Source organism: Rhinichthys klamathensis, unplaced genomic scaffold (genome assembly GCF_029890125.1).
Source record: "Rhinichthys klamathensis goyatoka isolate OS25496 unplaced genomic scaffold, OSU_Roscu_1.1 h1tg000395l_1, whole genome shotgun sequence".
NCBI classification, from domain to species: Eukaryota; Metazoa; Chordata; class Actinopteri; order Cypriniformes; family Leuciscidae; genus Rhinichthys; species Rhinichthys klamathensis.
In genome coordinates, this window is record NW_026606897.1 from 962,115 (window position 1) to 985,852 (window position 23,738).

At 36.2% G+C, this 23,738-nt stretch overlaps 1 protein-coding gene across 3 annotated transcripts in view; it reads right to left on the reverse strand.

The window, feature by feature from the left end:
* Positions 1 to 1,561: 1,561 nt before the first annotated feature.
* The window catches only part of nbeal2 (neurobeachin-like 2), a 79,116-nt gene continuing 56,939 nt past the window's right edge, over positions 1,562 to 23,738 (reverse strand). For all 3 annotated transcript variants that reach the window (XM_056234464.1, XM_056234465.1, XM_056234466.1), the window contains 25 exons: positions 21,670 to 21,987; positions 20,047 to 20,196; positions 19,677 to 19,834; positions 17,774 to 17,898; positions 17,437 to 17,554; positions 16,104 to 16,264; positions 15,504 to 15,637; positions 15,284 to 15,391; positions 14,871 to 14,966; positions 14,090 to 14,214; positions 13,705 to 13,845; positions 12,043 to 12,173; positions 11,853 to 11,962; positions 11,388 to 11,505; positions 11,201 to 11,298; positions 8,602 to 8,715; positions 8,382 to 8,468; positions 7,249 to 7,358; positions 6,649 to 6,821; positions 6,275 to 6,369; positions 4,930 to 5,046; positions 4,656 to 4,817; positions 3,646 to 3,794; positions 2,824 to 2,959; positions 1,562 to 1,697 (listed from right to left, as the gene is read on the reverse strand). In XM_056234464.1, coding sequence (XP_056090439.1) covers positions 1,590 to 1,697; positions 2,824 to 2,959; positions 3,646 to 3,794; positions 4,656 to 4,817; positions 4,930 to 5,046; positions 6,275 to 6,369; positions 6,649 to 6,821; positions 7,249 to 7,358; positions 8,382 to 8,468; positions 8,602 to 8,715; positions 11,201 to 11,298; positions 11,388 to 11,505; positions 11,853 to 11,962; positions 12,043 to 12,173; positions 13,705 to 13,845; positions 14,090 to 14,214; positions 14,871 to 14,966; positions 15,284 to 15,391; positions 15,504 to 15,637; positions 16,104 to 16,264; positions 17,437 to 17,554; positions 17,774 to 17,898; positions 19,677 to 19,834; positions 20,047 to 20,196; positions 21,670 to 21,987 — 3,342 coding nt within the window. In that variant the 3' untranslated portion in view covers positions 1,562 to 1,589. The remainder of the gene's footprint in view (positions 1,698 to 2,823; positions 2,960 to 3,645; positions 3,795 to 4,655; positions 4,818 to 4,929; positions 5,047 to 6,274; positions 6,370 to 6,648; positions 6,822 to 7,248; positions 7,359 to 8,381; positions 8,469 to 8,601; positions 8,716 to 11,200; positions 11,299 to 11,387; positions 11,506 to 11,852; positions 11,963 to 12,042; positions 12,174 to 13,704; positions 13,846 to 14,089; positions 14,215 to 14,870; positions 14,967 to 15,283; positions 15,392 to 15,503; positions 15,638 to 16,103; positions 16,265 to 17,436; positions 17,555 to 17,773; positions 17,899 to 19,676; positions 19,835 to 20,046; positions 20,197 to 21,669; positions 21,988 to 23,738) is intronic.

Below are 23,738 nucleotides of genomic sequence, written 5' to 3' on the forward strand. Positions count from 1 at the left end.
AACATATGAAAGATGTACCCAGTGTGAGTATGGAGAATATCATCATTTTTATCAGCAGGACCTAATGAAATAAAGTGATAGTTCACCCCTAAATTAAAACCATGTGATCATTTACTCACCGTCATGTTGTTCCTAAATCTTTTTTTTTTTTGACCATACAATGTTGTTTTGGACCCCATTGACTTTAATTGGTACAAAAGACGATTCTTCAATATATGTAATTTGTTTATTTGTTCTTATTTTTTACTGACTCTTTACTTGTCTTTAACTTTTTTTTTTTTTTTTACTTTTTAGTAGTTAGGCAAACAGTTTTTGTTAGAAATTGTAATCAAGAATTATGACATTTCACTGGTATGTAAAATGCTGGTGTCAAACTTATTTATTAAAATACAATGTTACATAATCCAAAAACAACTAAAATAACTTGTTTCTGTGGCGACGTGACATTCATTAAAATGGGTTTATGAAAATATTAAAAGTAACTTTTTTTAAAGCCTATTAAATGTTAAAATGATAGCTATTAAATATACTGTGATGTTGAAAGGCTATAATTAATAATTTTACCCCCCCCCTCCCCCCCCCCCCCCCCCCAAAAAAAAATGTAATCATGATAACTTACATAAAAATGTTTGAATTTTAGATGAATTACTTTGATTATTTTTTTAATCAACTGACAGCACTAATATATATATAACTATATCTCTCTTCTTTTGTGTTCTGCAGGAGAAAGAAAGTCATACAGGTTTGGAACGACATGAGGGTGACTCAGTGATGACAAATTGTAATTTTCGAGTGAACTATCCCTTTAATATATATAATTTCATAATCAATCATAATTATGAACATTTATATTGTTTACCTGTTTTAAGGCACTGGTGGTACTGAATCAAGTCTCAAGACTTAGTAGGGCTCAAAGCGCTTCACATCCTTGGACAAGAGTGAAAGGATCTTGTTCCAATTTAGGCGTCACATAATTATTGCATTATACAACGCATCTGCAAGTAACTGTGCAAAGCAATACAAACACCCACACCCACGTATAAACACAGAGCTAAAATATCTCTGTCGGTGCCTGTCCCATGGAAAAATCTGGATTCATAGATTACATTGCTCAATATAAGAAGCTTTTCAAGTGTCAGATGGAGTACCAGTGTTGCTGTGCTGACCGTGATCAGCAAAGCAGAAGCAAAAATCAGCATAGGAAGATCTACTATACTATTAAACGGCTCAGGTGATTAATGGTTTGTCACTCAGTGACAGAGACGTTGAGCTACAGTGCCTCGGTCTCCAGACCAGTCTGTGATTCACAGGACAGAACATACTGCTTTTAAAAAGTTCAAGTTCAGTCTCAGCCGCCAATGCTCAAAAAGTTTGCCGCCTGATTCGCCTGATCAAAAATCTTTGGAATGTTTGTTTGTTAAAAGCAGTATAAATCATTGCATTGTCTAAAAGAATGTTCCCTTTTCATAAAAAAGTGCATGTTTTGGATGTTCACAACTGTTCCCATTATGTTCTCTTCTTCCCAATCTCTGATTGGAACTGCAGGAAACCAGACTGGAGGCAAAGGTTTTGCCGAAGGCACGTGGAGCTCATTTACCAGGAGGTTCAACAGGGTTGTATTCGGTCTCTCCTGAGGACACCTGGGAGATTCTGCGTGTGGAGCCCCACAGTCGCCGGGAAAACTGTCCTGATCGCACCTGAAGTAAGACAAAGGTTGAAATTTTCTTGAGAAAAGAAGGTGCTGATTCATTTTCTACATGTGCAGTAAAACATTTTACCAGTACATATATAATGAACTAACATGAGCTAATAATTTATAATATTACATTTTAGGGATGTCATTTTGAATAATTTTGTCTAGTACACCATAAAAACTAAATGTAATTAAAATATTATCTTTTGAAACAATATATATATATATATATATATACAAAATAATTATACACAGTGTACCCACATATATTATGTAAACAAAAACTTTTATTTTGGATGTGATTAATCACGATTAATCATTTGACAGCCCTAATATATATATAAGTTGTTTTACACTGTTTACACAATTTTTACTTTATATTTACAAAAGTTTACTAACTGTTACACTTAAAATGTTCACTACCGTTTCGGGTCAATAAGATTCTTTTTCTTTTAAGCAATTAATACTTTTATTTAGCAAGAACGTATTAAATTGATTAAAAAAATGACAGTAAAGACATTTAAAGAGTTATTTCAAATAAATAAAAAAAGCTGTTCTTTTGACCTTTCTATTCATGAAATAATGCTGAAAAAATGTATTACTGTTTCCACAAAAATATTTGTATTTATTATTTAATACAAATATTAAAAATAATACAACCATTGATAATAATAGTAAATGTTTCTTGAGCAGCAAATCAGCATATTAGAATGATTTCTGAAAGGATCACACTGAGGACTGAAGTAATGATGCTAAAAATTCAACTTTGCCATCACAGGAATAAATAACATTTTAAAATACATTAAAAAAGAAACCAGTTAGTTTAAATGATTACAATGGTCACATTACAAATGGTCACATTATTACTGTTTTAATCAAATAAATGCAGCCTTGGTGCGCATAAGAGCACAAAACATTTAAAAAAAATAATACCAGCTCCAAACATTTGAATTGTAGTGTAACAGTAAACTGTACATTATGCTGAAGTACTAACACTATAACCTTACAGAATATAGGTGACAGTTTCATTGGTCACTCCTTTAATGAGTAGCATGCATTTGATTTCAAACAGTAAAAAACTTAATGGGCTAAAAACCCTTCCACATACAGAGCCTCTCAAACTCACTCACCTCTTCTGGTTTTCCTGCTCCAACCACAATGAGTTTGCCATCCTCTAGGCCCACCAGGATATGACTGCTCTCTTTCGTGACAGACACACAGCGCACAGGGACCTTCAGGGCCAAGGGCGCCACAGCCAGATTTAAGCTACACACACACAGAAAGAGAGACTTGGGAATGAGAAGTAAACATGGACCCAGCTGCTGAAGATTTAATGTGATGACACAAAGGATTTAAGAATTCTTCTACAATAAAGATAAATAAATGAAAATGATCAAACGTGTTGTGCTAAGCTGGGCAGCTGTACGCCTACACTACCATTAAAAAGTTTGGGCTCAGTAGGATGTTTACACTTTTTTTTTTTAAGTCTCTTATGCTCACACAACATTCATTAGATCACAAATACCGTAAAACAGTAATATTCGTACAATGCAAAATAACTTTTCTATTTTAATATTTTTAAATTTAAATGTATTCCTGTGATGGCACCGCTGAATTTTCAGCATCATTACTCCAGTGTCACATGAGCCTTCAGAAATCATTCTAATATGCTGATTTGCTGCTCAAGAAACATTTCTTGTTGAGAACCGCTTAATATCGTGTGGAAACTGTGACTTCTTTCAGGATTCTATTCATTCTTTGATGAATAAAAAGTTCAAAAGAACACTATTTATTTGAAACAAATTGATTTGTAACAATGTAAAAGTCTTTACAATCACTTTTGGCCAATTTAATGTGTCCTAGCTGAATAAAAGTATTCATTTCTATTAAAAAAAACACCGACCCCAAACTTTTGAACGATAGTGCACAATAACCGTTAGAGGTGTGTTTACCTGTACAAGTCTCGAATGTGAAGGTTCCCCTGTTGTGTGCCCACGATGAGGTAGTCAGGCACCAGGTGCAAAGCTGAAATCTTCTCATCCAAGGTCTCAGATGCTAAGAGAGAGCCATTTACAGAATACACATGCAGTGCATACTTCTCCTACAGGCACAAAAGGCAAAAACAATCAATCAATGTAACAGTCAAACAACAGGGTTGAGACGCACTGCACTAATGGACCTACATATAAAAACAATATATGTTTTTTATTATTATTTATCTTTTTTTTTGTTGCATTTTTATAACGTGTTAATTTCCATTCTTACAATAACTTTTCGCACCGGGTAGTTCTAGGAACTTAGTTCTGGTTATTGACCAGTGAATTTCGGACATACTGTATGTGTTTTGTCTGTCATTAAAACGGCCGCATCTGAGGCAGTAAGTGCATCGCATTATGTTTTCATCAACTTACAAGTTATAAAGTTTATTGTAGCTATGTGGGTGCTCAGTATTTTTCTGTCATTTGGCCAAAATCCCATCGAAGTGCAACGCAGAGGCTATTTAAGACAGCATTGACTATGACTCGACGACAAATGCTAGCCTAAGACACTCCTCAAATACATAAAACATTAGCCTAAAAGGACTGGAGAAGATATATATATATATAGTGTTTCTTGAGTAAAGAGAAAGCTGTACTTATTCAAAGAACCAGTTCTTAATTTACCCTTGCATTGCAAACAAGCAGAGACGTTCCAAACTGTGTTCATTCACAATAGAAGTGGGGCGGAGTTACGAGGTTTGACTTACAGTGTGAGAAACCAATGGAGTAACAAGCTTTGGTCAAAAGCTCTTTTTAATACTTTTCATTGGTTAGATTCGCAACACCCACAGACAGACTTAAAGAGTAGTGGTTTATGGGGAAAAATAAAAATGACGAAAAATGAAGATACAAGGTTTCCGCCCGACAGCAACGACTTGGTTCTTTTGACAAACAGTTTTTAGTGGTCTGCAATCAATCAGCACCTTTCCAGCCGTGCGGCCCTCCATAACAGTCTGTGCCACTATGTGCCCCTCCATGCCGACCTCCAAGTGTGCCACAGGGGCAGGAACGCAGCTCTCACACGTTGGTCTCAGGGTCCGCAGGTACTGTCCACGACGCACACTGTGCATGATTACTGTGCCATCCTGAACGAGAGACAAAGACAGCAAGTGAGAGGAAACTCCTCAACCCTGATGGCAATGCAATAAAGTTCAACTCCTGAAGGGACATCTTAGAAATGGCTTGATTTAAACTGACCTTTGACCCTGAGAGCGCCATATCCAACTCAGTGCTGAGGGCGACACACGTGACCTCTTGATCATGTCCACAGAGGACCTGCACGGGCCGTGGAGACAGACCGCTAGAGAAACCACCCTACAGGTAATCAAAGAATATAATCACTAGTTATATTATATAATCATGCTGTAGTTCGGAATATTATTATATACACTACAGTTCAAAGGTTTGAGGTCATTTAGATTTTTAGTTGTTTTTGAGTCTCTTATGCTCACCAAGGCTGCATTTATTTGATAAAAAATACAGTAAAAAGCAATATTGTGAAATATTATGATCATTTAAATGACCTGTTTTTATTGTAATATTTTTAAAATGACATTTTTTTCTGAGATGGCAAAGCTGAATTTCAGCAGTCATTACTCCAGTCTTCAGTGTCAAATACTTCTAATATGCTGATTTGGTGCTCGAGAACTATTTCTTATTATTATCACTTGTGGTGCTTAATATTTTTGTGGTAACCATGATACATTGTTTTCAGGATTTTTTGATGAATAGAAAGTAAAAAAAAAACAGCATTTATTTGGAATAGAAATCTTTTGTGATATTATTAAATTAAATGTCTATACGGTCCCTTTTGATAATTGTAATGCATCCTTGCGGTATTATTTTATTTAGTACATTAATAATTTATTTAATAATTAAAACTGACCCCAAACTTCTGAACAATACTGTATCTCATATCAGTGATATAAAGTGAAGAAAATTCAGTTTATCAGTAAATTAACACATCTCGATAACAGCAAAAATATATATGCTACTAAACATACTTTTATTTAAAAAGTTAAATTAAAATAAATATTAACAAATTAAATTAAAATAAATATTAACAAATTAAAATAAAACAAAGGAATATAGTCTTCAATTATATCAATTAATCAAATACTGCTTCAAATAATTATTGAAGTAAATAATTAGTAAAAAATGATAAATTATGAGCAATAGAACAAAAAATAAATAAATAACAGAACAAACATAAAAATAACGTAAACAGTGTTTGATTTTTATAGGTTACATTATAAATGTCTTTACTGTAACTTGTGATCAATTTAATGTGTCCTTGTTGAACAAAAGTATTAATATCTTGACTTTTAAATTTTAGTTAAAATTAACCGATGGACATTTTGACCAAGAAGTCCAAAAAAAAGCAGCACGGACGCCCTTCACAAGCGTTCAAAAGCAGCTGTCTGTCAATGAGACAGAGAAATGTGTATCGAATTGAATCGGTACATGTTACTACGTAGTTACGTACTTCTGATATTTTTGTACTAACTTGGTACTAAAGTACAAGTATTTTGTGTTAGCAAACCTGCTGTAGGACCTGCCACACCATGCATGTGGTGTCCCGTGAGCCAGAGATGAGGTAGATACCACAGAGATCCAAAGCCAGGCACGTGACCACATCTAAATCCCACAGAAATGCACGATAATTAGTCATCATGACATGCGTTCATAATCAAATGCATTCTGAAATCAGCAATTTGTACCATCCATATTATGAATGGTTTAAATCAAGAGGGAGCTAATAATCATTAATAGTTCAGTTTCAGCAACAAAAGATTCAATGAACAACTCTGCCGTATCGGACAGCAGCTCATTTCATTTAGGATTTAGCTGAACAACTCCATCCAATGCCTACAGCTGCGTCTTGGCTGAGTACTTTTTCGTACAGACGGCTCTCACCTATGTGACGGCAGATCCTGCCCACCAGCTTGGCCTTGCCTAACATAGTGACCCGCAGGCTGCAGTCCCAGTGGCCCCCGCTGAACAGCAGACGCCCGTCACTGGACACCACCAGCACCTGGGAGCCCATTTCCACCCCTGGGGAGAGCGGCCCACTGAGGAACCGCTGGGTCCTAAAAACAGATCAAACAAAAGGTCAGTACCAACAAACGGGACTAAACTTGTCAGCAGGAACAGTGGGAGAACATTTTGAAATAGATCAATGTTGTGTTTAAGCATCAGATTCGACACATGTTAGCAAACCACTCATAAATAACAAGAAAGGCTTGGCAAAACAAATGAGATTTTACTACAAAGGACTCAATTTGACTAAAGAACATTATAGAGATGAAAGCAACCAAACCACCAGAGTTTGATGTCAAATAGCTGCTGTTTATGTGCTTCTATAAAGCTATAAAGGACCAGCGATGTCACCAAAAATATGACTTTCTAGCTAAACAAAACCTAGTGTTTAAAACTGTATGACATCCCTGATCAAAAGCCTCTGCACTTGATTATATAATGTGTTTAACGTGAATATTTGTGCTTGTTCAAACTTACTTTGGGTTGCTCACAGAGGGGTCTCTGGTGAAGGTGAAGTAATTGGCTATGTTCTTGTCGTAGGGCAGCCAGCTATGAGTGCCTATCATTCCATTAGCACTCACTGTCACCTTACAAACAGGACAAAAGCCATTCAAAACGGTGTCTGTTCTGTAACAAACTTACTGATGTCAGGGACCCCCAAACTCGATGAACCATTTGTGAGGGACCACCTTACTAAAATTTAAAGGCAGAATACACTACCGTTCAGATGTTTGGTGTCAGTAAGATTGAAAGAAATGAACACTTTTATAATCTAACAAATAAATTCAAATACATTTCTATTAATCAAAAAAATTTCAACAGATGATAATAGTAAATGTTTCTTGAGCAGCAAATCAGCATATTAGAATGATTTCTGAAGGATCATGTGACTGAAGACTGAAGTAATGATACTGAAAAGTCAGCTTTGCCATCACAGGAATGAATTACATTTTAACCTACATTTAAATAGAAAACAGTTATTTTAAATAGTAATAATATTTCTCAATATTACTGGTTTTATGGTATTTTTAATCAAATAAATGCTTCTTTCAAAAACATTCAAAAAATCGTACCAACACCAAATTTTAAACGGTAGTGTATATATTTTTTATGTTTACAGACCACTGATCTATAATAAATACATATGATATATATATATATATAGATAAGTGATAAAGATCCATGTACAGAATATTAAGAGTGAGAAAGACAAATTGTTTTCAAAATGATCTGGAAAATATGTATTTTGTGTTAAGTGATAGAGTAATGTTTGTATTGTAACATTTCAACATTTCATTTGTAACAATTGATTTCCAAATTATTTGTGCAAAGCTTTTCCAATAAATATCATTCCAAAGCAGTTTTACAGAGAATTATACATTTATAATCATGCTTGTTTTGTCTTATTTTACATCATTTTAAGTCATCTTGAGGGCCCTTTGGAAGTTTGCTGAGGCCCCCTAATGGACCCGGGCCCTTTGGTTGAGAACCACTGCCCTAGCATCTTCCATGGACCCACTTGCACCCTAAAAATCCTGTTCTAAGTAATTGGTTCATCCTAATCGAATATTAGTATACAACAAGTGAACATAACCGTGAACTAATCTTACCAGTATGTCAGAACCTGGGATGATAATGGAGCGGGTTTGATTTCTGGGCACCATGGCTTGCACTAACGGCAGACCATCACTCACCACCTCCACGAAAACAACATCAAAAACAATCACAACACAAATCAGTTTCACAAAAGAATCTCCTTAAATCAAACTCAAATTTGACATTTCAGCACATTATTCAGTTGAAATAAAATACTGATCAATTTGGACTTACCTCCTTGAAAGATCGGAGTTTACTGAGCTGATCAAAAAGGTTGGGGGGAAGTAAGTCCAGACGGGCCTGCCGCCTGAATGCGTTCTCTGCTGACATACGGGGAGGATGAGGCTCCTGAATAACACAGAGAGGGAAATGAGTTTATTAATGTATTAGTCAATGTTAAAATGAACATTAAGGTTAATAAATGTTTAGAAGTATTTTTCATTGTTAGTTCATGTTAACTAATGCAGTTAACTAAAGTTAATAAATGGAACCTTATTGTAAAGTGTTACCAATATTGGATGAAAAACTAACTGAAATAAGTTGAAGCACTGAAAATACTGAATGGAAATACACAAAAACTAAAACTGAAATTAAAGTGAATTCAATTAATTAAATAGTAATATAATATATATCACTGATTCTTGAGAGTCGGGAAAAAACATGTCCCACATAGAAAAGTCTAATTTATAGCAAAAATTAAGAAATTCATCATGTATGACATACTTACAAAGTTAAATCTAAAGGAATTGTATATACCTATCTGATTTTTAGAATAAACTTTTTTATCTTTTTGGGGAAAAGTTGTTTAAATGTATGGTCTGTGGTTAGATGGTCCATGTTATTGCACTTGTCCTCAGCAAGAGGTTACAATATTAACCATCCCAAAAAACTTTAAAAAAGCTCTACAATTGTGAAAACATATTTATCAAATAAAAATAAGGGGTATAAATATAAAAAACAATGCATGAAGTGAACATCAAACAATATTTTCCATAAATATCTGCCTATTAAAGTTGTGTCCTCAGTTTCTGTCAACCCCGTCAGATTTTTTCATAAAGCTCTTTAAATCAGGAAATATCATGGTCAGCTATATCCTTGAGGACCCCTTTTCATCTCCCTGTCTGTGGTGAATGCAGCATTACCACACATGCTCTGGAACGTTTTACATTTTTTAATATTTTAGACAAACAATGTCACTATTCCTATGGTCACAGCTGGACCATGTCAGTACCATCTTTCTGTTAAGATACTTTTTTTAAACCATAGTGGATTGAATTTAAGCATTTTAGTGAGGTTATTGGGACAGCTAGCAACTGAGGAAAAACTACCTAGCTGCAGTGTACAATACATGTTTTGGCGGGAAAATACATGCCCTTAGTTGACAAATCCATCAATAACCTCTTAATGTGCGAATATAATATTATTTGTGAATATAGTGAAGGGTTAAACTGTTATTTCAGGGTTTTATTTACACATAAATGCACATACATAGCATGCATTACATTATTTAACCATACGCATGTCCGACGCCTGCTGCTCAAGGCATAAGCGCAGGTTAGACAAAAATGAAAGCTAATTGAACCTGATTCTAAGCTACAGATTATGTGTTGCAGTATTGTTGTCAAGGAATGCCAATTTAAGATCACACCCAGTATAAAGTAGGCAGTGCAGGGCAATCACACATCCAACACACCCAACACACACACACATACGCACACACACACACACACACACACACACACACACACACACACACACACACACACACACACACACACACACACACACACACACACACACACACACACACACACACACACACACACACACACACACACACACACACACACACACACACACACGCCACTTTAAAGTAAATGGCTACTTACAAAGGAGGAAAGGAAGAGGAGAAGAGGTGGATGAGAAAAAGGAGAGCAGGAAGTGGTACAGGGGAGGTAGATGAAAACAGAGGGGGAGGAGGGCCCCTGGTTTCCCTTATTTATTTATTTTTTGATAGTTGGAAACGGTGTAATTTATAATAGTTGGAAACGGTGTATGTGCAATATCTTTATTATAGTTTGCTTTACAGTAAGTTCAATACTCTAATAACAAGGAGTAGTTTTAGTAGTAGTTTAAAGAGCACATCTGAGCACATCACAATGCACACATATTTTTTGTCAACACCGTCAGATCTTCATCAACAGCGTCAGTTTTTCATCAACAGCGTCAGTTTTTCATCAACACCGTCATATCTTCATCAACAGCGTTGGATGTATGTTTTTGTTTTTGTTAATTTTTTGGGGAAAAAAATGTTCTTCCTTCAGTTTATGTTGTTTTTGTAATAAAGGACCATCTGATCTACATCTTCTTATGTTTTATTTATTTAAGGAATTTGTTTTTACAATATTGAAATTAAAATCAAAGTTTGAAAATGCAAATATTTAGAAATCTGAGTTTTCAGAATAGTGTGAAATCACAACTTAAGTTTATATATTGTATTTTTTTTACATATCAGAGTAACTAAACACTATTACAATATACTTCAGAACTTTAGATTCTTGTTGGATTGGAAGAATTAAAACTGTATACTTTTTAGTGTGTCTGACGGAGTTGACACAAATTCAGTTCTGAAGGGAAACGTGTTTATTTGTTAAAAATGTGTTTTTATTTAGAACCTGTTCCTTTACATGGTTAAATACTAAATAGCCAAGACCTTTCTCTGCAGAAACATACAACTCTAATTGATATAGTGTGTATTTAAAAAAAAAGTTTTTTAAAACGTGTTTTCTCCCGACTCTCAAGAATCAGTGATATATGTATATATATATCCCACCTTGAGAAGCTGACAGGGCGTTTGACCAAAGTTGCTGATGATGCCTTCCAGGGCCTTGCGCTCGGTCTCATTAGCTATGGCGTCCAGATCTACTGCACCTGACAGCCAAAACACACACAATGATCTGCCATATTTTCCATGCAGGAACATGTTCAAACTAATACAAACTCATAAGATCGCCTCTTACCCTCATAAGTGCAGTAGTAGAAGACATTAAGAGCCTCCACTGCTTCAGGTCCTCGCTGCTTATACCCGAATATGAGATCTATCCACTCATGCAGGTGAGCAGACACATACTCACACTCCTTTAAACACACAGATATACACAAGGAGAAAGTGTGTGTCAGATGAAGAACAAAAGAGTGCATGTTTTAAAAGCATTTTTTCCATTGAGTCATTTATCCTGCAGCGTCACGGCAGAAATATATTTTTGCCATTGTTAATTGCAGTCTGAATTGGATGTGATTACATAAAAATACATGTTTTATTATATTCTACAAGCAAAAAACACAATATAAACACACATATACATACACACATATATATATATATATATATATATATATATATATATATGTGTGTGTGTGTGTGTGTGTGTGTGTGTGTGTGTGCTTTGAAATTAGTGTGTTGTGCATTGTGTCAGTTCCCACACCAAGGCTTTTCTGTGTTTCCTGATGAAGTCTTCACGTGAAGACGCCCAGGGTGGAAGCAACACATCATTGACCATGTCCTGATTCATTTGCAAGCATCCCAGATCAAAATCTGCACACAAGATATAATACAATTTAAAGTCCATTTAAAAATATCTGTGGCAGTGTGCTTTTCATCATTGACTCACTTACCGTTCAAGTTCTGCAGGAACTCTGGGAAGTAGAAGAACTCTGGGATGAGCTCCTTCACATCCGCCGGACTCTCCATTCGCGCCTGCCACGCTGCTGCTACTGAATGAAACTGCCTATCGGCACAATCAAACCTAAACACACACACAAACATATGACAATGTGCATGATTATTTAAAAACCATCAGGTAAACAACACTGCAACCTAGTGGTCATTACAAGGGAGTGCAAACAAACGTGATATTTTATTTACAATATTTATTATAAATATTTATAACATTTACAATTTGATGTTGGTGATCTACATTCCTGTATGGATATATAGTTTTATAGTTTTGGAGTGTCAAAACCATCAAACTAATTTAAATAATCAATTACATTTAAAGAGGACATATTATGCTTTTTCTTTTCTTTTTTTTTTCTTTTTCAACTTTCTTTAGCCCTGCAAAGTTACAAAGTCCACTCCAAAAGGAGTTACTCTCTATATATGTAAGCACTTTTTCTGAAATCCCTGAAATGCCACAAATGTCTTGAGTTTTCTTCCGGGAACATACACGTCACAATATTCCTCATTTAAAGGGGAACTATGCAGTTTTTTTAGCTTGACTGAACAGCTTCGGAGATATTGGAATGGTTATATGACTTTTTTCGGCTTGAATGGTGGCCGTCAATGGATCTATGTATTTATTCATGTGAAAATTCTCACCACTAACAACATATATTAAATCTCATTAAACGACAAATTAAACACAATGTGCTACTATTGTATACTATGTAACACGTCACGCCATGTCCAATCTGCGTGAGTGGTATTTACGACAGTAACGTTAAATACAAGTACTCCACAGCGACTCTAGGGGTCGCTGTTTGACAAAAACGGAATTCCTGCATAGTGTGCCTTTAAATGATTCCCTCCTAAGGTATATGCACTAAAAAGGTGCGAGGCCTGGATTAATTTGCATTAGTATTGTGTTGAAACTCGTGGTTATGGTAAGGGCGTGACATTTCCGAAACACGCTCTACGTGGTTGACCAATCACAACACACTGGGTCCAGCCGACCAATCAGAGCACATTGCACTTTTCGGAAGGAGGGGCTTCATAGAGACCTGAACTAAACAGAGCGTTTCAGACATACCTAGAAGAGACATGCTGCAACAATGCAGCATATGTGAAAAATAATGTTTTTTTGTTGTTGTTTTTTTACATTCAAGCATGAATTTGATCAGATCCCAAAAACAAAATCAAGGGCATAATATGGCCTCTTTAATGATATTATTAAGATTTTAATTCAATTTGTACCTCAGGTAACAATACTTGGAATGAATAAATGCACACACTTGAGAACAAATGTCTTCAGCTATACAATAATAATAATAATTGGAATGTGGCCCAAAGCAAAATTAAGCACACCCTTGAGCAGGGGTGTCCAATGCTGCTTGAAGGGCCAACGTCCTGAAGAGTTTAGCTACAGCCTGCCCCAACACGCCTTCCTGGAAGTTTCTAATAATCCTGAAGACCTTGTTTAGCTGGTTCAGGTGTGTTTGAGTTAAACTCTGCAGGATGTTGGTCGTCCAGGAGCAGGATTGGACTCCTCTGCCCTTAGCTTGCAGCATTTGCCCAGTAGTATGACTGCACTGGTGTGTGTGTGAGAGTGTGTGTCTTACTTGCCGCTCTGGAGCTGTATATGTAATGAGGTGAAGGGCTCTGTGCGGATCATGTAGTGCATGACGCCGGCAGCATTAGAGTAGTGTGTGCCATAATGGAACTTATCGATAGTGCCTGTTGGGTCCTCAAAACTCTCATACCTATTCAAACAACAAGAAGACACTTAGCAAGTCAGCTGAAAGACAAAACATTCTACATTACAGTGCTTTGCCTCATGAAAGATCAAAATATTATAATTTCCTTATTTAAATCTATTTATAAATCATGTTATAGCTATAGTTATAGCTATCGGCTTGTGGTATTGTTATCCATCCTTCTGGTTTTGTGATACACATATTGTTTGATAATGTGAATTCTGCAATAAGGACTGCAAGACTGTCTCACTTCTCCCTGACGTTCTGTGCATGGCGAGAGTTGACAACACCAATGGGTTTGGACAGATCTCTGAAAACCGCTTGGTCTTCCAGATCCAATTCAGCAGATGTGTAGTCACACAACACCCAGGGGAACTGAGAATACACACATGCACATGAAGAAAAGCGATGACTCGTGTAACCAGTACAATATCCAGCAACAACACCAGAATCCTGCACATTTAGATTTTTCAGCAAAATGATTTTAAATGCATATTTATCACCCATTTAATTGGATTAAATTAAATCTAGGGTTATTAAAATGTATTTAATTTTTTTTTTAATTTATATAAACATAAAAAAAAAAAAATTATTGAAAAAATAAAATAAAATGCGTAAATAAAATTAAGCTCGAGAAGCTGGGTAAGCTCCAACTTACCCACTACACAAGATAGGACAAGCGGATTAAAAAAAAAAAAAAAAAAAAAAAAAAAAAAAAAAATTTTAACAAATTTTAACGAAGTGAGAACAACAAAACAAAATATTAAAAACAAAAAAACAAAACAAAAACAAAAGAAATTGAAATGAAACGAAAACAAAAAAAACAAATAATTTTTTTTTACACAAAAACGACAAAATAAAACAAAACAAATTGAAATGAAACGAAAACAAAACAACAGCAATTGAAATGAAACAAAACAAATTGAAATGAAACAAAACAAAAAATAAATTGAAACAAAATGAAAAGAAACAAAAACAAATATTTAAAAAAAAAACGAAAACAACAAAACAAAGGCTCTGTAAGGACTCACCACTGGATACTGGGATAAATCATTGTATGTGCGACCAGCAATGGTGTTGAGCTGCATCAGATATTCAAAATTGGAGATCTCTCTGTAAATCCATCTCTGCAAAAGGAACAAAAATGAAAATAAACAGTTTGATTTAGAAGTTTTTTTTTGTGTGGTCCTTTTAACAGGTTTTTATTGGCAGATACAATACAAAGGGAATAGGAAATTATGGGGAGAGAGTTGGGAATGGGATTGGGACGCAATGCAGAACCGTTTCCAATCAGCATCTCCCATATATAAGCACCAAGGCTCAATGTGTCTGTTTGAGTTTCTGTTAATCAGAATAAAATGTGTTAAACTTTGTGTCCATTTTTTGATTCCCCACATAAATGGAAAAAAGTTGTGCTATGAGCATTCTTTCATATAAGGCGTACGTGAGTCAGGTTGGAGGCTTTCAAGAGCTCCTGAGGAGAGCGAGAACCAAAGTAGAACAGATTGGGCGGCCTGAGACCCAGGATCCTGGAGTAGACTTTGTTCCGCACCTGTGGGAAAACCCAAACAAATATAAAAACACAGAGACCTCAAATGCCAGCAATGCTTGCTGCCATCTACTAGGTGTCCTTTTCCAATGTCCACAGTTTGTGTGTAACTCACCCCCTTCCTGAAGTTGATGAAGTAGTGTGCCTGGTCAATGAAGAACAGCTCTAGTGCTGATCTCCGCAGGTTGTATCGCCTCAGGTGAACCTCCCTTAGCTGTGACAACGACCTCTTGAAATCAAACCCAATACCTGGATGGACAGTCAAAAGCATACGCATTATGATCATGAATCATTTCTTATCCAATACACTACTGGTCAAACGTTTGAAATAATTAATATCCATTAATGTTTTTGAAAGAAGTCTCTTATGCTCACCAAGACTGCATTTATTTAATCTAAAATACAGTAAAAATAGAAATACTGCAAAATATGATTACAATTTAAACTGTTTGTTTTTTTGAACATCAATACTCCAGTCTTCAGTCACATGATTCTTTCGGATATCATTCTAATAGCTGAGATTTGGTGCTTTTCTAATTATCAATTCTTATTATTATCAATATAGTATTACCGTTTATGCTGCTTAATGTTCTTGCGGAAACCGTGATACCCCAAACTTTTGAATTGTAGTGTAATCAAAATAAATAAATGATTTCTTATATTCAGCAAGCGCGCATTAAACTGATCAACTGGTCCGATACAAGGTGGAACTCACCTTCCTCTGTCTCCTCTTTCTCACTGCTGCCATCGTAGAAGTACAGGTGGTGTGTTGTGACCTCCAGGCGACCTGGTACCACGGCAACAATAGTGATGAGCTCACACTCCTCTGAGAGCACCAGCTTTTCCTTCTGGCTCTCCTCCTCGCCCTCCTCCGCCCTGAGGAATGACACACACCCTGCTTAACATACGCTCCGTCACAAAAACCCCAGCTGTTTGCAGGTACCAGAAAGGCTGAATCATTACTCAATTGATTCGTTCAAAGACACCGATTCGTTCAGGAACAAAACACAACTATTGTGTGTTACTTGGAGACGTGTAACAGTTGATTCTGCTTTGTTTTGGACAACGGAAAATAGAAACTAAAATAACCAGTAGTAATAAAGTTGATGTACAAAAATGACCAAAAAAACACACACACAAAAAACCAATAAACATTACAAAAGTACATAAGAAAATTAGAAACCTGAAAATACATAAAAATAAAGTATATATTAATAAATACTATAAGATTATAAATACTAAAAAAGCACTGGTAAGTTCTGAAACATGATTTGATGAGCCACATTTGAAGACATTATAATTTGCAGATAAGTACACATAATATGGATGAACCTCTTTGTCATGATCCCAGCCTGTGTTTTCCACTGCTCTTGTGTGGACTTTTATGTTATTTCCGGTTCTGTGCCATGTTTTGTAGGTTTTCTTGTTGACTATTTCTTTGATTGTTCCCAGGAGTGTTTTGTTTGCCAATTACCCCTTGTGCATTTAAAACCCCAGTGTTTCTTGTGTTCCTTGTCGAGTCTTGTCCTACATGGATGTTATGTTTGCTGCACTCACTCTGTTCCTGGGTACTCTGTTCTCCATGTTGGATTTGTTATGTTTATTCTATTATTAAACTCACTGCATTTGGATCCAGCTCTCCCTTGTTTTTGAGTTCACCCTATGTAACACTATTACTCGGTGGAAGAAATGTTTTATTCTCATTATTATTATGAATAAACTATATTTTGAAAACTGGGTGTCATATTGCTGCTGATGTTTCTAAGCCACACAAGGAATATTTGATTTTTAAAAATGTTAAGTAACATGCTAAAAGATATTAATTCTATTTATAAAATATCATTTTTATTCTATTGCTATTCTATTGTATTCACATACCAATTTTTTCAATACATAAAAATATGTTCCTCATATATTAGAAGATAATTCCTTGCAAGGGGTTCATCATATTTGGTGGTTCTTGGCATCAACCAGTTTAGTTGAGATCTCTTGGTTTAGATAACTTCCTTAAAGCAAACGAGTGCTCAGAATTACAGTAGGACACTCACTCTTCAAGGAAGACAAAATCCTCATCTTCTAGTTTGTCATCCTCCATGTCACTAACTTTGGCTTCCTTGGCAACAGCAAGAGGGAGGGGCTCGGTCGAGCTGCGAGGGCTGTCGGCTCCTGCAGAAGAAAAACAGCCCAGGACTTCAACATATAAACATGAACATTGAAATAACAAAGAGTTGAATGGAGAGAGATGATTTTAAAGTAACTGGTCTAGGCAAAAAAATAAAAATAAAAAAAAATTCACAATGGCCATTTACCAAGTCATTCTGAGATCTATTACTCCCTATTGTTTTATTCAGTATCATTCATACTGCAGATTACAGGGATACTAACCCATGTTATCTCTCAGTGCACTGGCATCACAGTGAGAATCAAAGTTGTAATTTGGCACCAGCTTCAGACGCATTTTAGAGTACGTCTCTGCACTCGACAGTTTCCATCTCACCTCTGGCTGAACCCTGAAACACAAACACTTCCACTCAGTCCATCACACATACCACAATATAATACTTCGATATACAGTATCAGTGTATACAACTGAACCTCACTTCAACTCGGTTTACGGTGGCGCTGGTTAGTGAGTCAACCTTCGGGACTGGTAACCCGAAGGTTGTGGGTTCGATTCTCAATACCGGCAGGAAATGACTGAGGTGCCCTTATGCAAGACACCGAACCCCCAATCGCTCCCCGGGCCCCACAGCAAAAATGGCTGCCCATTGCTCCGTGTGTGTGTGTGTGTTCACTACTCACTGCTCCTAATGTGTGTGCACTAACTTGGATGGGTTAAATGCAGAGGAAAAATTCAGAGTAAGGTTAACCATACTTGCCCTTCACATGTCACTTTCACTTTCACACACATATATACCGTATATAAAAAGTGGATGTGACATGTGAAGGCCAAGTATCATGTATACACTTCCCGACCAAAATTTTTAAAAGTTGCTGTTTGGATTTAAATAGGCAAATGCTTAAGAGTCTATGATTGGATGATTATCGCAGTGATTATTATGTTTCTAGCATGTTATAAGTTTGGCTACAGTTCTTCTAACCCTAATTGATGGAGTGTGTAGGTTTTCATTTCTTAAACAACCATGTAGGAAGACACATCATAGCCATATTCCAGGATGACAATGTCAAGGTACATCAGGCTCAGATTGTGAAAGAATAGTCTTAAATGAATAGAAAGTCTTTGGGATGTGCTGGAGGAGACTTTACAGAGTGCTGGACTCTTGCATTGTCAATATGGGTGGTGATGGCGCAGTGGATAAGAGACATGCCTTTGGTGTGAGAGACCCGGGTTCGAATCCACTGTGAGACACCAATGTGTCCCTGAGCAAGACACTTAACCCCTAGTTGCTCCAGAGGCGTGCGACCTCTGACATATATAGCAATTGTAAGTCGCTTTGGATAAAAGCGTCAGCTAAATGAATAAATGTAAATGTAAATACAAGATCTTGACCAAAAATGTATGCACCTCTTGATGGAAATAAGATCACAACATTTATTTTCATCAAGAGGTGCATCAATTTTCTATATATATATTGGCAGACTAGATCTACTACACTGCTGCTGCTGTTGATTATTGCTGTTGCTGCAGAGCAAGTACGTACTTGGTACTGCCATTAGATAAGATATGCTGCTGATGTAAGCAATAAGGTACGAGGGCTGTGCTGTATCGTGAATAAGTCACGATAACGGCTGAAGGGCGTTGTTAGGCACGACGCGAAGCAGAGTAAACCCCTTCAGCCGTGACTTATTCACAATACAGCCCTAGCCTTGAGTCCCTTGTTGCTTTTACAAAACGGTTACCACGCAATACAAATATTAAAGCCAAAAAATATATGTATCAATGCAACTTTCATGAAGTAAAATCACTAAAAGCCTTCCTTCCGCTGGAAAAAATAGTCCGTGAACAGCAACAGAAGTTACATTATTTTGTCATTAGATGGCGGCAAAGACTTTCTTTATGAGTGAGTCAGTAGAGAAGAGTTTTAAATCAAAGGAACTTAAACTTGTGAACACGGAGAAGAAAGACTGACAAATGACTAGCGTGTCGGGCACGGGAAACCCCCAAAACTGTTAAAAGGACAAGATATCGACCGATCAGCTTGCGCAGTGACTGAACTGCTGTGTATACTACATATATACATAAATATCTATAAATGAGAAATAAAATAACAAAATACTTCAACGCATCATATTCACTAAGCATCAGAAAGGTTTAACGCATGCAGACCTGAGGGCCCATGCTCCTCTCTCACTGCTCAGTAATCTACGCAGTGATTTCCAGTGCCTCCACACCACCTCCTGCTGGCCGTTAATCATCTTCTGCACAATGTGGTAGCGGCTGTTCTCTGTGCGCACTCGTTTTAGGTACGGGTTAATGATGAGCTCCTGGAAAGAGAAGAGCACAACCAGTCCATGTTATTAACTCATCTATCATAAACACTTATGTTTTTGGGGTTTGGGATGTGTAATAAATAATCCCAGTATTCCCAAGCAGTAAGCACTCAAGGTTTGCTCCATGTATGGATCAAACCAGCAATCCTCTCTTTACCAGCCTAACACATTCCCTCTGTATTGGAATAACTGGGGTTAGCAGACACCTGAAACTTGGCTTTGCAGTCAGAACGGTCCTTGTCTCTTCTCTGCGCAGTGCTCATGAGGTCATCAAAGCAGGAATTCCAAAAGTTGGACATCAGGTCGTGACTCTTTCCAAAAGTGTCTAGCTCATACTGCTGCATTGTGGGCTCCACCTACAGGCATACATTTTGAAAAACATGTCACATGGTTAAAATGGATATTTCTGCTGTGCGAATAAGCCATGTTTGAAGTTACTGTTAAGCAGCTAATACTGGCACATCTGTGACCACACATCAGAAATATATATTAATGTGTAAATCTCATTTTTGTAGAATTGTTTGGGAAAAATATAATATAATAATAGTTCAAATTAATCCTTAAAATAAAAATTAATTTTATTATAAATGCTTACAATTCATTTAAAATGATTCAAATATTTTTACAAATTGCAAAAATTGTTAAAAGTACAAATAATATAATATAATAAATTAATGCATAAAATAACTTTAAATAATAATTGTAATTATTTCATAAATGTATACAATAATACTCAAAATAATGTGTAATATATGTATATATATAATTACATAATGCATACAATAATATGAATAAAATATGTATTTTATTTATATTATAAATGTATACAATTTATTTACAAATATTAAAATACTTGATCATTTAAAATAAATTGTAAACATTAATAATATAATTAAAATAATAATGATTACAGATCATCTTCAATCATATTACTGTTGTTGATATTTTGCTTCTTTCATTCATAGTGAAAATGTATTGTACTGTATCAACCTTTAAAAACAAATTTAATGAACACGACACATTTTAATGCTGAACAATCAAAACACAAACATTTTACTCTCTCTCTTGTCACCTCCCCTCACCTATATATATATATATATATATATATATATATATATATATATATATTTGGGAATAGTGTAAAACCTGGTTTACGTCCCGATTTAAGGCATGGTAATATACCGTGTGATTTGTATACATGAACATTCCAAACAGGGTAGATTTATAACCACACACAGTCACACTCCAGCCTTCATAAATCTTCTCTAGGTCACTCTGCCGTGATGTCTGTTTCATTTAAACGCATGGTTTGTTTTGGATTTGTGAGATGAGGCGAATAAATCTGAATTTTTCTATCTTGTTTTGGCACTGGATGAACAAAAGGGTCTAAATAAAGAGTTCATCACTACAATGGAAGCGGATTAACCGTCAAAGTGCCCTCATGCTAAAACAAACACACGTCCATTGAGTAAGTTATTCACTGTTTTAGAGAGAGGGGTCTACAGCTCTGAAACCAGTCGAACAGCTTTAGGTGAACTTAAATGAATCCAAGGTGATTATATAATATGCAATAAATGTGAACAAGGCTATGGGTTATATCAACGAAAAAAAGTGCTTTAATCCTTCACGGCTGAGCTTATCTCGTGTTTGACTGAGAATGAGGGCTGAGAGACTTATTCTTGTCGTTCTGCATCCAAAAAAGGTCAAACAAAAAAGGTTTGTGGTAACATATACTGACACGGAAAAGCTGCCAGCTTATCATAAGGTAAACAGTCTAACTGGGTGTCTGCTAGGCTGTGTGTGTGTGAGTAAGATGGGGCTGTACTGACGTGGTTCTGGAAGAACTGCTGCCACTCAGCAGTGCTGCAGTAGTTCTGGAGGTCCTGGGCGAAGGAGGGGCTGCCGTTGGTGGCGGGGAGGTTGGGGAGCAGATTCTGAAGGGTGGTGCGTTCCGCATGCTGGTCCAAAAGCGTTCGGACGATGGGCACCAGCGGGCTCAGCAAAACCTCGGCGCCTGGGTCTGAACCAGAGTTTGCTGGCCAAAGTGGTGCACCAAGACGACCCAGCAGAAAACACACCTCCTCCCAGGACAGACATAGCACAGTTTGCAGCAGGCTATGAAGCTTTAAACATGCCATCTCACACACCTAAGGAGACAAAATTGTAGATATTACATGTTACTGTCATGATTTTGGGGTTGTCTGTGTTAAATGCCTTTTTTCCTGTCAACATTAGGCTTTTATTTTGATATGTGTATTGTGAAAGTATTTTGAATATGATCAGAATGGCATACAATCATATTACGTATTATTATTATGATTTTTTATACTGTTTTAACCTATGGCCATGAAAACACGTAATACGCATGTGCATGACGTCATCGTTTTCACAGGTTTTGTTTTTGTTGTTTACATGGAGACCGTTTTCAAAAGTTTGTGTTTTCAGGCATCCAAAACGCCGTTGTCGTGTAAACGAATGACCAAAACGCATAAAAAGTCTTCGGTTTTTAGTTGAAAACGGTGTGGTGTAAATTGCCCCTAGTTTATGTGTTTCTGTTCTTTTTTGTTGTCCGGTCTTGTCTTTGTTGCGGTTGTGTTTCGTTTGTCTAACTTATTTGGATTATCTTCAGTGTGGATTATTAAAGCATTTTGAACCTGATTCCTTCAGCTTTGTGCGTTTGTATACAGCTTAGTTGTGACAATGCACTTTTATAGAATACTGAGATGACCTTTGTTAACAGGTACTACTGTGCAGGGTACTGTATCCCACAATGCCTTGCATTTGACTTGTCAAGTTTGACGAGTTAACACGAGAATACCAGCCTTGATCATTTGAGCGGCTTCCAGCAATTTCGAAACTCAAACAAATGGATGATTGATGACACAAAAAACTATGGTTTTAATTCCTAAACATGGATGCCATTCACTTTAAACAAAACAAGCGATGCGAAAAAGTAATGTGACAATGTAGCATACTACCAGTTGAAGTGCTTATCACTGCAAAATGCATCCCATCTTACATTAAAACAACAACAGGGAGTATATAGTACACAAGATGCAGTTCACAATAAGCTATTATTCCTTTCTGAACATGCACAGCATCTAAAATCATGTTTTAACTGCATGAATTCTCCAAATGATTGTGCACACCTGTGTCATCCCTTGTTAGTCTTGTTTATCTACTCATGTTTGCCTCTTATCTTTGTCTAAAGGTTTATTTCTGAAATACGGCTTTCGCGGTGAGTGGCACTTGGTTGTCTATGCTTATTATAGAGTTCCTGTGAGCACAGCAGATCTTTATATGAGCTCATATGCTGAGCCATTTTCATTTTACGGTTTTAAGGATGCATCTATGCTAGTTCATTTATTTTTTGATCCAATTATTGATTTCTATGAATATTCACACATGCTTTATGGTCAAAAATAAAGTGTCCCTATTATGCTTTTTTGGGGATATTACCTTTCATGCAGTGTGTAATTTAGCTGTTTTATATAGTTTTTATAATTATAGCTGAAACATATCGTGAGAAAAAAGGTGATGCTGCAACATATGTTATACGAAAATTAAAGTTTTTTTTTTTTTTCAAATTCGGACTTTTTTCACAAACAACCAAATTTTTTTAATTAAGGAACATTATACTAAAGGAAATATTTACAAGCTTAGTGCTGTATAAACAGACAACCTGAAAGGAACAAACATGTTCATGAACAGCAGACTGAAAGAAGCCATGAGGCAGGCACATGTTTTCCTGAACTGCCCAACAGTAATTCAGATCCTCAGTCAGTTGATATGATCTAATTTGAGTGTGGGATGGGTTTGAGTAAGTCTGGAGAAGAACGATAAAAAACCCCACACATCTCCATATACGGACATCTGCTCTCCATCGGAATGAACTAAA